The following is a 13276-nucleotide window of genomic DNA, read 5'->3' on the forward strand; positions in this document are numbered from 1 at the left end:
TGCAACAAAAAGGAGAGAACTCTTGAGGGAGCCCAATGGGGAGTCTGTGAATGTCTGGAGCTCTGCTCCTGCAACCACAGGCTGAGAGAATGGCAGCTCCTGCAACAGCACTGCTGAAGATTGCTGGCTGCAAGGGGTGCTGCAGGGCAAAGCAAGGAAACAGGGAAGAATGCTTCCTCCAGCCAGTGCTCTCAGACAAGCAAACATAGTTCCTTTTGGATCTGGTAGTTACAGTCTTCAAAAGAAACACAAATACTCAGCTCCTTCCCCGTGGAGAATATGCCAGGAGATTGCCATTAGTCCTCTAGCTGAGGATCTTCTGGGAAGAACACACAGCAGGGTTGAAGTGGCTTAGACATGTCGAACACCTGGCAATCCCAGTTCTGGATGGGAAGCCTGACTCACATAGCAGATCAGAGCACGCTCTGGCAACTCACACAGGGATGTCATGCTGTCTTCATTACCTGTGGGTTGGCAGGTGTTCCATGGTGGACATACAGGCTCAAGGCTTTGTCCCAGCTGCTCTCCCGGATGAGGCGGCTTGCATAGAGAGCTACATACTTGTGCAAGATTTTATAGTTCTGGAGAAGATACACAGAAAGCAGTAGGATAAGATTCATCAATTGAACATTTGTCACTCAGTGGGGACAGTTTCAGATGTGGGCACATTCCCATACACCTGAGTCCCAAATGGCAAGACCAGGTAGTCAGAGACAGACTGCACAGCAGACTTGGTTTTGCTTTGGGCCCCCTCTTATCATCCCCCGAGGGCTCACAGAGGCACTCACCTGCTTAGCTGCAACCTCCAGGCACTTTTCCCATTGCTCCTGCTCTGCATACAGATCCAAAGCAGCTATGACATCTATTCCCACCAGCTAGGGATGAAAACAGTCATAAGCTCACTGTGCAGGCAAGGTTTCCTACTCGCATCAAGGCAGGCATCAACCCACCTGGGTCTTTCTGTCACATGCACATAGTCCCTCCCCCTCTATGGTATGGAAGCACAGAGCCAGTACAACCCATTTGGCATGCAGAAACCATGACTCACAGGCACATACAAATTCCTCACCTGTGGGCATATTCAGGCAAAAAACCCCATTGGAAAGGCCTTAAGGATCTGCAGGGCTTTTCCTGACAGATCCTGACATCAATCCCTAGCTTGTGAGACATCCCAAATACTTACTGAATCTACCTTCCCTTGGTTCTTTAAATACTCCTTGTAACGCTGGTCCACATACTCCTCTGACCTACGAGGCAGAAAGAAATTTAATAGGGAGCAAGATTAGTAAGTAAGTGTCTTGCATCAGTGCAGATGCTGGATTCAACTTTGTCTACTCTGGGAAAAGAGGATTTATAGCTGTGCCATGTCTCTCTGGCCTGTTGCTGGGAGCTTAGGTAGAAGTGGGCAAAAAGGGTCTAGCTAACTCTTTGCAATATAATGTGTGAGGAGAGAAAGGGATCACAGGACTTTCAGAAGGAAGTGCATGCATAGGATTATGACAAGGGAAGGGGAGGTAGGGATAGGGATGGGACAAAAGGGATAACGATTTCCATGGGATGTGTGATGTCAGGATGGTTAAGTGGTTTGGGAGGAGCAGCTGTGGAGAACAGGCCCCCTCAAGCCTGGGAAGGTCACTGTGAGGAGAATTCAGGGAACCTGAGGGCAGCAGGACAGGACAGGACAGGACAAGGTATCATCTGGGGCTGGGAGAGGAAGCAGGAAAAGTATGATTTGAAAAGTTCAGGGCATACCTGGGGTCTAACTCCTTGGCCACATGCTTGGCTTTGCTCCATTCATCCCCTTCAATGAAGGCATCAATAGCTTCTTGGATGAGGTCTAAGCTGAGGTAGAGTTCAGCTGCCTGCAGGGCCAGAGACACTCTCATGGGAGACGAAATCCCCAATGGCACCCTGCAGCCCAGCACACAGCAACAACAGAAGATCTCTTCCCAACAGATAACCTCCCTTCTCTGCTTCCTGCCTCCTCCCAAGACCTGTCTCACACTATTCTGGGATTTCATTCCCTCCTTCCTCCTCCTTGAAGACTCTGCTCTGCCTGACTCTGGATAGAGCCATCCACCCATTACCCCAGGATGTGACTTGGCCTCCTTCCCTTGGATAGAGCTCTCCCTTCCTGTGCAAATGCTTCATCAGTAGTCTGGGAGCAGCAGCCAGCCCTTACCTCACTGTATTTCTTCATGGCCACCAGCTGAGGAGCCACAGTCCGTGTCACCTGCATGCTCTGTGACCGACCCAAGAACTTAATGGCCAACTCAGCAGCCTGTGAAGAGAAATTGTCAGTAACACAAGTCGTAGAAGCCGTTCAAAAAGGAATGAAGCTGGGAAGAGCTCAGTCCTAGCGAAAAGACTGAAAGTTAGAGGCACTTGAACTACGGGGTAAGGGGAGAAGAAATGACAGCACACTCCAGCAACTCAGAGCAGTGAAGCCCAGCTGTTTTCACACATGGGAAAAGATCAGACAAGGACGTAATTGTTGTTGAAGCCTATAAAAGGAATGAGCAGAAAGTATGAACAAGAACACATCCCAAAGGCTGGTGAACACTGACCATGAGAAGAAGAAAGTGTGCTCATCTAGCCAAGGGCTAAGTTGTAAAGCCCAGCTCTTTGGTGAAGAGATGTGGGCACAAGGATGCTGGCACACTGCTGGAAGTGGTGCCAGAGCAAGGATGTCAGTGCAGTGAAGGATAAGCACACAGTCCTTAATGTCTCAAAAGAATGGTCATAAAGGATTTCAAACCCTGCAGTCACTGGAGCCTGCAGATCCTCTGCTGTGCCCTGGAGTGACTGAGTTATCTCTGGGATGCACTAGAGATTGCAGGAGACAACAGAGCAGATGAAGGGAACCACAGCTCCTAACTGTACCTTCAGCAAGCACTTTTCCATCAGGGCACTGTTGCTGGGATCCCGCACCTTCAGATAGCAATCCACTGCCCTGGCATGTTCCCCAGCCTGCTCCCACTCCCGTGCCTGATCCAGCAGCCCTTCTGTTCCACTGTAGGGAGGAATGCAGACTGTGAGAAAGATTGGGATGCTGCCACAGAGATCCTGTACAGAGTGTGTAGGGCATGGGCTGGAAGGTGCACAGCAGAGGTAAGGCAGGGACCTCAGAGGGAGCTGAGCATGTGACAAGGAATGTACACAGCCAAGGCAGAGCAGAGACTTGATTAAGGACCCTGGGGAGATGCATTTGCAGTACAGGAGACCTTGGAGATCTGTAAGTGGTAAAAAGACATCCAAGGAAAGCCTTGGATGTCAAGAATAAGTCTGGAGTCTCCCAGAGCAGGGAGGAAAAATGTTAGGAAACTTATGCAGCAAGAAGTGGGTCCTCAAGAAGGAAACAAAGGGATGTCAGGGATCCCATCAGGCTATGTCAGTAAGGCCTAGTGAAAGAACTCCCTGTTCCCTGTAGCCTGACCACAGCATTCCTTACTTGGAGCCCTTCTTGACAGCCTCCCTGCCGCACTCTTCCTGTAACTCTTCTAGCAGACTAGGCACATATTCCTTGCAGATCCTCAGGGCCTTGCTCCACATGCCAGCCTCCTGCATAAGCAGAACATGGAGGAGAAATTTTCACCAGTTCACCAGGATCCCCCACTCCTAGCATCACGTAACACATCTAGCCTCTTGTATCATCTTGCCAGAGGACCCACTGGAAGAAACAACCAGAGCAGCACAACCCAATCCTTTTCTCCCCCAGAATGACACCTATGCCTATCCATTCACCCAAGCTACCTCAGAGGAAAGTGCTCATCCATCCTAGCTACCTCTGCGGAATGGGCACTTAGTCTCCAAATGTACGTATTTGTGCTACCTCTGAGGGCCATCCATGTTCTGGCAGGATACTTCCTCCCAGAGCTAAGCTGTGTTGTGAAATCTCTATTTCTAAGAATAGGTCAGAATTAAGTTCTACTAGGAACCACTGAAAGGGTTTCTCTTTGGCTACTAAGCTGGCAGGGAGAGGTGGGAGATGGATTTCACTCCTCCATCCCAACTGGGTTTTTGTCAAGCAAGGAAGGTAATGTTGCTACAGACTGTGCTCACCTTGTAGTACTTTACAGCCAGCTCAGGTCTCTGTGCTCGCAGGAGGAAGGCCTCTGCTTTCTGGAACTCTCCCTGCTCAAAAGCAAAACGTGCCTGTCCTACAAGCACATCAGCCACACTGTCTGGGTCATAAGCCTCAGCCACACGCTGTGCAGCATCCCAGTTCTGGTTATGCACAAACCTAGGGAAACAACATGAGATGGAACAAGACAGATGGCAAGGAGCAGCCCAATGCTAGAGAAGCAATCAGGCTGGTATCATACAATGAGAGGAGATGCAGCAGGCCAGGATGGGGAACGATACATACATCAGCACTGCCTCCTTGGGTTTACCAGCTTTAATAAATTCTGTTTCAGCCTCTTCAAATTTGCCCTAGGAGAGAGGAAGGAATTTATTTGCATACCTTCCTGTCCTGATACCATCGCATGACCTCCTCTATTCACCATGCAGCAGAGAGGATTTATGAAACAAAGATATGTGTGGAAGCTGGGGGGCTGTAATTGTGGAGCCTTTTGGGTAAGCAGTGACTACAGCCATAAAGGTGCCTGCTGCAGCAGCCCTTAAGGACAACTGTTCAATTACCTGAGTGACCACAGAACTCCCACCTATTCCAGAGGATAAAATTACCTCATCTTCTAGGAACATGGCATATTTTAAGTGGATTTCAGGCATCTTCTGCTTCATGGAGAGGCGGGCGAGTTCAAAAGCAAATTCAAAGACCCTGCAATGAAAGAGAAAATGGGGTGAGAGCAGGGCTATGTGGTGTGAGTGCTTACCTTCATCAACAGCAAAACAACAGCAAGACATCAAGTAGAGCACAAGACAGTGGGAAAGGAGAGAGGGGAATGCAAATGGTCCCAAATAAATAGGCAATGCCAATTCCTCTAGAGAATGGGAGCATTTAGAGCCCCCACTAAGGAAATTCAGCTCCTTCACACTTGCTACTCAAGACAGAGATCTTTGGTTCAAACCTGAGGGAAGGTCAAAAGACTCCCCCAGCGCCTAGCAGTGTGGGAGAGCTGGGGAAGAGCAGCAGGGAATGGCAGTGCAGTTGGATGGCTGGCCAGGTGCAGAGTGGGGAGACAACTCTTCTGGCAAGCAGTTACTTGAGTACAGTGACATGAGGAAAACCTCCTCCTGTGTGCAGCAGCTCTCTCAAGGCCCCCCTGCTGAGGTTAAAGGGTAGATAAACTGCTTTTGCCTGCCCAGCTCTGACTTGACACTTGAGAGACTTAACAGGTGGACAGAGAGAGGAATGCGTCAATGAAAGGGAACATCTGTGTGAAGTATGGCTAACCTGCAGCTACCATGTGCATACAGTTATCTTGTGCCACCCCTTTTTTCTCAGGTCAGGCAGATGGAAGAGAGGTGCTAGGCTGATGGACCTCCTTACCCACTGTTTACTGCATAATCAATGGCCATCTCCAGAAGTCCGAATTTACTGAGGAGTTTCACAGCTGCCTCTCCACCCAGGCTCTTTGCCCACATATAGGCCACTTGCTTATAGGAGTTTGCTCCTCCATGTGCCTTGGCCACCTGTCCAAAGCAAAGAAAGCAGAAGAGCTTAACGCATCCATTTTGTCTTCAGTGGGACAAGCCAGGACTCCCCTCTCACATGATGTCTGCCATCATGAGGAGCACCAAAAACACCTGATCTCTGCCGAGGAACCTGCCTGTAGCCACCACTGAACATGGGAGAGTGAGACAAAGGCTTATATGGCAGAGTAGAAAAGACACTACTGCCTCCTCAGCACGGCCCACTCTACTGTTAGGTCAGCAGAAGTGACCCCTGGAAATCTGTGTCCACACTGAAGGGGAGCAGTGTTTGAGCAGGGGCTATGGGCAGAGCAATACCTCTGAGATGCAACATGGTGCAGTGGTTAGCAGCAGAGCAGCAACTGGAGGAAAGCAGTCCTGCAGAGCTGCTAGGGGTCAAGCCCTACTTTTGGGGTGCAATGCCGCAAAGCAGCAGGCACAAGGGCCTCCAGTGCTGTGTCACTTGCTGAGGCTAGGTAGTGTATGCCAAGTCTTCAAATTTTGCAGTCAATAGAGACAGAGCAGTTCCTACCAGGATCCTGCAGTCAAAGCCTGATCCCTTACAGTGGGATAGCGGTGAAATGATTGTTACCCTGTAAGCTTCTTCCCACATGTCATTCACTCTGTACATGTTTACTGTGGCCTTCCAGTCCTTAGCTTCTAGGTAGTGGTACTCAGCCTCCTGTAAGCGTCCCTCTGCCTCCAACTCCTGCAATTAGAGACAATGAGTCAGGGACACTTTTGTTCCTGCTTGGCCTAATTTATCCCCTACCATGAGAAGCACTCACCTTGCCGAGGTGCAAGTGGGTGTCACTGAGTAAGTTTTTGTGGTACTTGGCTACTAGGCAAACCATCTCATGATACATCTTACAATTCTTGTACATGGCAATGGCCAAATCAGGTTCATTCACAGTGATATACAGCCTGCAAACACAAACATATTCAATAGCTCAGTGAGGACATGACCACTCTCTGCAGTTTCTGGATCCTATGCAGCTGGAACCAGGTCCTGGGCACACTGCTAAGAGGCAAGACTGGTGTGCTGCATGACTGTTGTGGGCTACAAGGCTTAACATTGCTTAGATAGAACCCTTCTGTTTGCCACCATCAGCTGTAACAGGGCAAAGTTATTCCCTCTGTTTGTACTTGTCACCCTGAGCTCTAACTTGGAGGGAATCTCTGGGCTTCTGTGATCTGTTCTCATCTTGGCCTCCAGCATGAGGCTGCCAGTCCTGTTGGGATGATAACATGGCAATGTCAGCTCAGCTGACTTTTGGCCACTCCAAAGATTAAACCGAATGTGATCTCACTGGCTCCCTTTCATGTGTGGGCATCCTTGAGATCAGGTACCATGGCATCAGATATACACCTGTGTTTGTCCCTGTACCTACTAACCTTACTGTGTTGTTATTAATCTAGAAATGACAACATTAGTAACCTGGATGGGAAACACTACACTTTTCATATCTTATCCTCAGCTGACCATGACAGATCAGATGCAGCACTCTGCAGTGGGAAAAAGCCTTGCCATGTTTATTCTGCTACATGAGACAGCTGCACCTGACCCAAATCTCCTTTCTGTCATCGTGGGCAAAGATACATTAAGAGTCAGTGACTTCTTTCCTTTGAACTATGAAATACCAATTCTAGGTCTTCACATGCAGAGAAAGTACCTCTGACCTTTCCAAACCCCAATTCCAAACTCTGCTCCTGCCATGAGTACTCTACTCACTTCAGCCATTTTTTTCAGGGCTCAGTCTTGGACTAGTACCAAGGAAGATGCTCACCTCTCTGCTTCTTTGTACTTGCCCTGCTTCTCCATCTCCTGGGCCTGGGTTATATAGAGCACAGACACATCTTCCTGACTCATACACTTGACTGCCAGCTGCCAAAAGGAACAAACATGGGAGAAACTACAGCACATTGCACAGCAATTTCTTCATACATGGTGGTAAAGAAGAAGGGAGAAACCAATTTCCTTCCCATTACAAACAGCTATGCTCTGCAGAGAATGCGTAGTTGTTTGTCACTGTGATCAAACCACACAGGACTGACCCCCTTGGAGAGGGCTCTTGGTGTCACAGATGCATGCACATGAGGCTGCTAAAGTAAGGAACGCACATGCAGGACGTGAATACCAGGAACTGATTTCCTGGTGACTACTGAATGGCCCCGCATTCATCCTTTGGGAAGAGTGCTTGTTGATCAGGTGTTGGTGCACAAGGCACTACTACCTCCCAAAGAAAGGCATTTCACTAAGTGGGGTGAGATCACCAGAAGCTTTCACTTCTGACTTTACCTTGTGAGCCTGTTCCCAGAGCCCAGCCTGTGTGTACATGTCAATGGCATCCTTGGTCTGATCTCCTTTGATGTACAGCTCCTCTGCAACCTGCAGGGAAATGATCATACTCAGCAGTCCTAAGTGACACACAGAGCATCAGCAATTGTGGTCTGTGGCCTCACCTGATACTCCTGTAAAGCTGCATAGTGCTGGGCAATTTTTGGGTAATATTTGGCTGCTGTCTGTTTGTCCTGCAAGTCCAAAATGTAGATGGCCTTCTTCCACTGCCTGGCTCCCAAGGCTGCTTCAATAGCCTTAATCGAGCACCTAGCATTAAAACCATAACTCTTTACAGCCAGCCAGCAGCCATCTCCTCCAGCTGAGTTAAGCCAAGGAGACACAAGTGGTCTGCTGCTTAATTCTTCTCCCTGGATTAGAGCAGCAAAAAGGATCCAAGTAACTTGCAAAGCTAAGGGCAGGGAAGAGTAATCAGGGCTGAAAGACCTTGGGAGAGATGCAGGAAAGTATCCATAGTGTCATAAGGGCCAGCAGAGACTCCAAATAAGCACCAGGGGCATTGGCAAAGCGGGGTTGAGGGGCTTACTCAAGCAAAACCTTCTGCTGATTTAGGCAGATCCTATCAAATTCATAACATGCTTCTGGTTATACATCCATCACCTGCCCCCACCTGGCTTCAATATAATGGTTAATAGCAGCATCCAGCTGTTTCTGCTGCACCAGATGGTCTCCCCAGGCCTCCTCCAGCTTCACAACTTCTCCAGGAAACGCCAGTCGAGCCAGCTCCACTGCTGTAAGGGAACATGAGAGCTGTGGTGCTGAATCCAGCAAGGAAGCAGAGCTGTGACGCAAACATGGAGCTTGGATGGGGCACAGTGGGAGGGGATTGGTGATTGTCTAATCCACTCCAGCTCCAACAGGCTACTCAGCAATCTGGACCCTGTGGAGAACTGGAACAGACCCATGCTGGTGCTGTCAGCATGATCTAGGCCTTGGGAACAGGATGCTGTTCTGGGACTCTGTGTGTGTGCGGGTACAACTATGTGAAAATACATACATTGAATAAGATGATATATGGAAACTTCAGAGAATCTAGGCATCTCTGGGCTCCAGGGCAATAGTTTATGTTGATCAGGCCAGAGTACCTAGGCTCCTGCTGGGGATGGATGGCAGGAGGGACATATTTAGCACAGTACCTTTCAGGAAAGCACTGCCCTTGCAATAGCACTCCAGAGCCCTCCGTGAGTTCCCAACCTTCTCGAGCAGGTCTCCAGCCTAATGACAAATACAAGCTGACAGTTTCCAGAGCCACTATCTTCCCACACCATCATGTACCCTACCAGTCCCATGTACAGAGTTTGTCAGTCCTGTCATACAGACCTCTCCATTAGCTATGCCTTTCCTACTAACCAAGAACATGATGGTAAAGGGAACTTGTAGGAAAAACTGCATGTGCTGAGAATACTGTCCTCTCTGCTGATCGAAATACCCAAAGGGTTTTTCTGGGGCACCATCTTCTAATAAGATAAAAGTTTTTGAGTCAAAGTCCCTTCTCTGCACAGGGGCTGGTGCAGCAACAGCCTCCCTGTGATGATGGCCCGTAGGAGCTCCACTATGCAGATGATTGTAGCGGAGCTGTCGGCATGAGTAGTGAAGGGGAAAGCTCAGTCTCTTGCAGCAGTTTTTACCCCATAGGAAAGGGTGGTGGCCAACAGGGTGAGGTGAAGCTCAAAGCTTGTAGAATTTAGAATATAATACAAGAAAGGCCATTCTGGCAGACCAAAGATTCATTCTCCTCAGTATTTGAATGGTGGTGAAAGCACATGTCTAGAGAAAGACTGTAAGAACAGAGCAAGTGTACACCAGCCCTTCCTCAATTATATCTATCCATCTCTGACAATCTGTATTGTAGAAGCTTCCTGAGTTTGTGTCATGATGTCCTCACATCATCATATTTCATGGCTTTTGACAGATCCTACCTCCATATGGCAGCATTTTGTTCCACAGTTGTTCTTTCAGCTGAAGGCTTAAGAAAAGGTAACAAGTTTGAAAAAGCACAAAATTCTCTTGGGTCAAATGAAATGGTCAGAAAATTCCCAAGGTAAAATGAGACTGGAGAAATGTAGTTTAAGCAGGGCACATAAAATAGGCCAACAAAAAGAACTGTTTTGTTTGTTTTTTTTTCACACAACACATAACTGAACTGGGTAACTCATAGACAACACTGTACAAAAAGTATAGATGGTTCAAACAGTAATTTAACAAGCTCACAAAAGTAAAATTTATCAAAAGCTCTTACACATAACCCCAAACTTGTTCAGGTACACTGCAGTCTGCAAACTGATGGAAACCATGAAAGTACGCTAGGGGAAGCACCACCCTATGTTTGCCTGCCCTGTTCTTCGTTTTTCCTCCTTAAGCATCTGCAAGACGCCTCTCTTAGCCAGGATACCAACCTGTATACTGGTCAGACTCAGCACTGCTTCCTTACATTAACATGACTATGTGCTGTGTGAAAAACATCCTTCTGTTTTAAATGTCACCTAATGTGACAGATTAAAAAATGGTTACCCATTTTTTGTGTTATTAGACACAGAGAATAATCACTTCTAATCTCTCTGATATTCAGGGTCAGACTGTCTCATAACCCTCTCTGCTCTTCTTCCTTAGCTTTTCCATTTAGACTATCCCATTTTCCCAAGGGCCTCCCTGACTATTACTGAACTCAGCTGATGTTGCCAATGAGTTGCAATCTTCTTCCCAACTAGTTCTAGACCTCACCCATATGTATATCTAATGGATGCAGTTAGGATTTCCTCCCAGTTATCAACACAATTACCTCCGCTACTTTCACAGATGCAGAGGACAGGGTAAGAGCTTTGATAACACTAAGAAGAAAGCCCAGTGGGGTGGACCACTCACCTGTTCATACAGCTCCCCTCTGATCAGTGCCATGGAGACCCTATTGATGATATCCCCATTGGTCAGGAGCTCATCCCTGCTCATGGCCAGCCGTGCTGCTTTGGCTGGCAGCCCTGCCCGCAGGTATAAGCTGATGGCTGCCAGGTAGTCTCCCTGTCCCTCTTGGACCTCCCCAGCCTTCTCTTCCTGCTGGGTATCCAGTAGCCACTGGTAGTAATCCCGACGCAGTTTATCCAGCATTGGGTGTCCCTGTTGAGAAATGCAGCATTGGTTGACGTGTGCAAGGCAAGATGTCTTGCTCACCCTGCAGGCTCTTAATAGCTAGCTGATGGCACCAGACCTCTTGCTGCCCAGTTAGCACAAACCACAATGACAACCCTGTGGTTTATTCACCTTTGTGCAACACCTTTCTTTTTCAAAGCCCCAGACACTCCTAAACCAATTTCAGTAGCTTTTCTTCCTCACTATTCACCAAGGTCCATACTTACAACAGTGCAACTTTCCCTTCTGCTTGGAGCCTCTCCAAGCAGAAGTGAGGCCCTGATAGGGCAGGTAGAGAGAACTCAGACCTCAAATGGACTCCCAACCACAAGACTTAAGTTCAGCTATATTCCATACCTTGGCCTCAGCAACCACAATGCATTCATCCCACATGTGCAGCTCCTGGTACATGTCCATGGCCTCCTCTGTGGCATTCTGTGTCAGAGAGTAAAGTGTCAACTTGGAGGCTCTATTTAGCAGGCACATTGCCATTGAGCTCTCATAGAGGGCAGGGTCAGGTGTGCAGAGAACACTTGAAAATGTGTACCATCTCCTTTACAAGCATATACATCCTCCCTTACCCTTTTCATGCACCTCAGGGCAATCCTATACCTTGGAACAAGAGGTACCTCCTTCCGTTTCAAGGAAAAAAACTCTTCTCCCAGGAATAAACAATCTCTTCCTTTTGTCTTTCACACCAGGGCACAAATCTCCCTGCCTAGAAATAAGTGATGCCTTTTCTGCTCCTTGTTTCTTTTACTCACTTGCTCCAGGAAGATCATCTCTGCCAGCTTGTAGTTCTTGTCTAGCATGGCCAAGCGGGCTCGCACCAGATAATGGTCTGTACCATCCCCACCCTGCAGACAACATCAATTAGCTTACTCAGTTTGCTGAGTGAAAGAATGGGCTCTGGAATGCTATAAGGGAGGTGATTGCAAGTGGGGTCTGTGTCATTATAGAAACAAAAGAAGACAGTTGAGAATCACAGAAGTGACAAGACAGGAGCAGTATGGAATGACTAGCCAGAAGAGGGACCTGGCAGGTACGGATGAAGAATTATGTAAACAGTTTCTACACAACCAAGTACTGGTCTGTAGCAGGATACTGATGAGCATGGACACAGAAGACAATTGTGTATGCAAGGAAAAGGAAAGCAGCTGCCCTGCACAGCAGAAAAAGTTTGACTTACATGCTCTTGAGCTGCCTGGTCAGCAATGATACTGGTTTCATGCAGAAACTGAGCCTTTGCCATGTTGCCCAGAGCTGCAAAGCACCTGGAAAGAGCAAAGCAGTCAGTAAGTGGGTTTTGTTGCCCACTTTTGGTCCCAGAGAAGAAAATCAGAACCTGGGCAGCAGACCCAGCTCTGCAAGCTGGAGAGGTGGGGTAGCCCTGCTTCAAGAGAAGGATTTTGCCAATATGTGCCGTCTAGAAGCCACATAAATGATGAGGGCTCCTGCTTCACTTCCCCAGGCTTCAGAGATGCACTGAGCTTGTCCATGTCTGCCAGGTCCCTGAAGCCTCGCTATATACTGCTTTTGGTTGCCATGAGCAAAAATTTACGCTACAGAGCAATGTCTTCCTGACCTCAGTTCTAGCATTACCGTCTAGGATGAAAGGGCAAAGACCTTGCCTGAAAGTAGAACACTTAATTCTCCAGTGCAGTGAATATTCCAGGACAATGGCTTCTCTGAGAGATTCAGCAAAGAGAGTGTTTAAGTCTTAAAGATGTTATAGCTTCTTTTTGTACCTCTTTGCAATGTGCAGCTGTCTAGCTTCCAAAGCCAGTCTGCTTAGAGTCTTCCACATGGCCTCAGCCTCTGCAGACATTTCCAGTGTCTCCAAAAATGCTGTAGCCCTTGAGATAGAGAGATTTGCAGACTTTCAGTAACAGAAGAGCTCTCTGAAGAAAGTCCTATGTTGAGACAGGAGCTTCCTAACAAGAGTTACACTGAAAACAAAGCAATTTGGGTGTGACCAGTTGTGAAAAGGATTGTTTAACACAGGGCCTGACATACCAGGTAAAAATTCAGAGATCTAGGTCATCCCCGCCTGGGCTACTTAGAGGCAGTGTGGGGCAAGTCCAAAGTGTTATGTCTGAAGCAAGTCCCTGGTGCAAAGAAGTCTCTCAAGTGGTAACAGGTCTATGAAGATGTGAATTTTATTTGCTGGTCAATTTTAAAGCCCTATGTCAGCAG

General features: G+C 48.0%; 1 protein-coding gene across 2 annotated transcripts in view; it reads right to left on the bottom strand.

Annotated features, from left to right (window-relative positions):
* Positions 1 to 13276, bottom strand: part of IFT172 (intraflagellar transport 172) — a 34319-nt gene that overhangs the window by 5146 nt on the left and 15897 nt on the right. For both annotated transcript variants that reach the window (XM_057396853.1, XM_057396854.1), the window contains 23 exons: positions 12829 to 12936; positions 12270 to 12354; positions 11845 to 11937; positions 11438 to 11515; positions 10820 to 11068; positions 9094 to 9172; positions 8568 to 8688; positions 8062 to 8206; positions 7898 to 7987; positions 7386 to 7483; positions 6387 to 6522; positions 6191 to 6307; positions 5456 to 5598; positions 4690 to 4783; positions 4370 to 4434; positions 4063 to 4243; positions 3452 to 3561; positions 2884 to 3013; positions 2183 to 2281; positions 1753 to 1862; positions 1184 to 1247; positions 789 to 875; positions 465 to 581 (listed from right to left, as the gene is read on the bottom strand). In XM_057396853.1, coding sequence (XP_057252836.1) covers positions 465 to 581; positions 789 to 875; positions 1184 to 1247; positions 1753 to 1862; positions 2183 to 2281; positions 2884 to 3013; positions 3452 to 3561; positions 4063 to 4243; positions 4370 to 4434; positions 4690 to 4783; positions 5456 to 5598; positions 6191 to 6307; positions 6387 to 6522; positions 7386 to 7483; positions 7898 to 7987; positions 8062 to 8206; positions 8568 to 8688; positions 9094 to 9172; positions 10820 to 11068; positions 11438 to 11515; positions 11845 to 11937; positions 12270 to 12354; positions 12829 to 12936 — 2599 coding nt within the window. The remainder of the gene's footprint in view (positions 1 to 464; positions 582 to 788; positions 876 to 1183; positions 1248 to 1752; positions 1863 to 2182; positions 2282 to 2883; positions 3014 to 3451; positions 3562 to 4062; positions 4244 to 4369; positions 4435 to 4689; positions 4784 to 5455; positions 5599 to 6190; positions 6308 to 6386; positions 6523 to 7385; positions 7484 to 7897; positions 7988 to 8061; positions 8207 to 8567; positions 8689 to 9093; positions 9173 to 10819; positions 11069 to 11437; positions 11516 to 11844; positions 11938 to 12269; positions 12355 to 12828; positions 12937 to 13276) is intronic.

Source organism: Pezoporus wallicus, unplaced genomic scaffold (assembly GCF_028554395.1).
Source record: "Pezoporus wallicus isolate ANWC-B61680 ecotype Strahan unplaced genomic scaffold, APGP_CSIRO_Pwel_v1 contig_7265, whole genome shotgun sequence".
In the NCBI taxonomy this organism is placed as follows: domain Eukaryota; kingdom Metazoa; phylum Chordata; class Aves; order Psittaciformes; family Psittacidae; genus Pezoporus; species Pezoporus wallicus.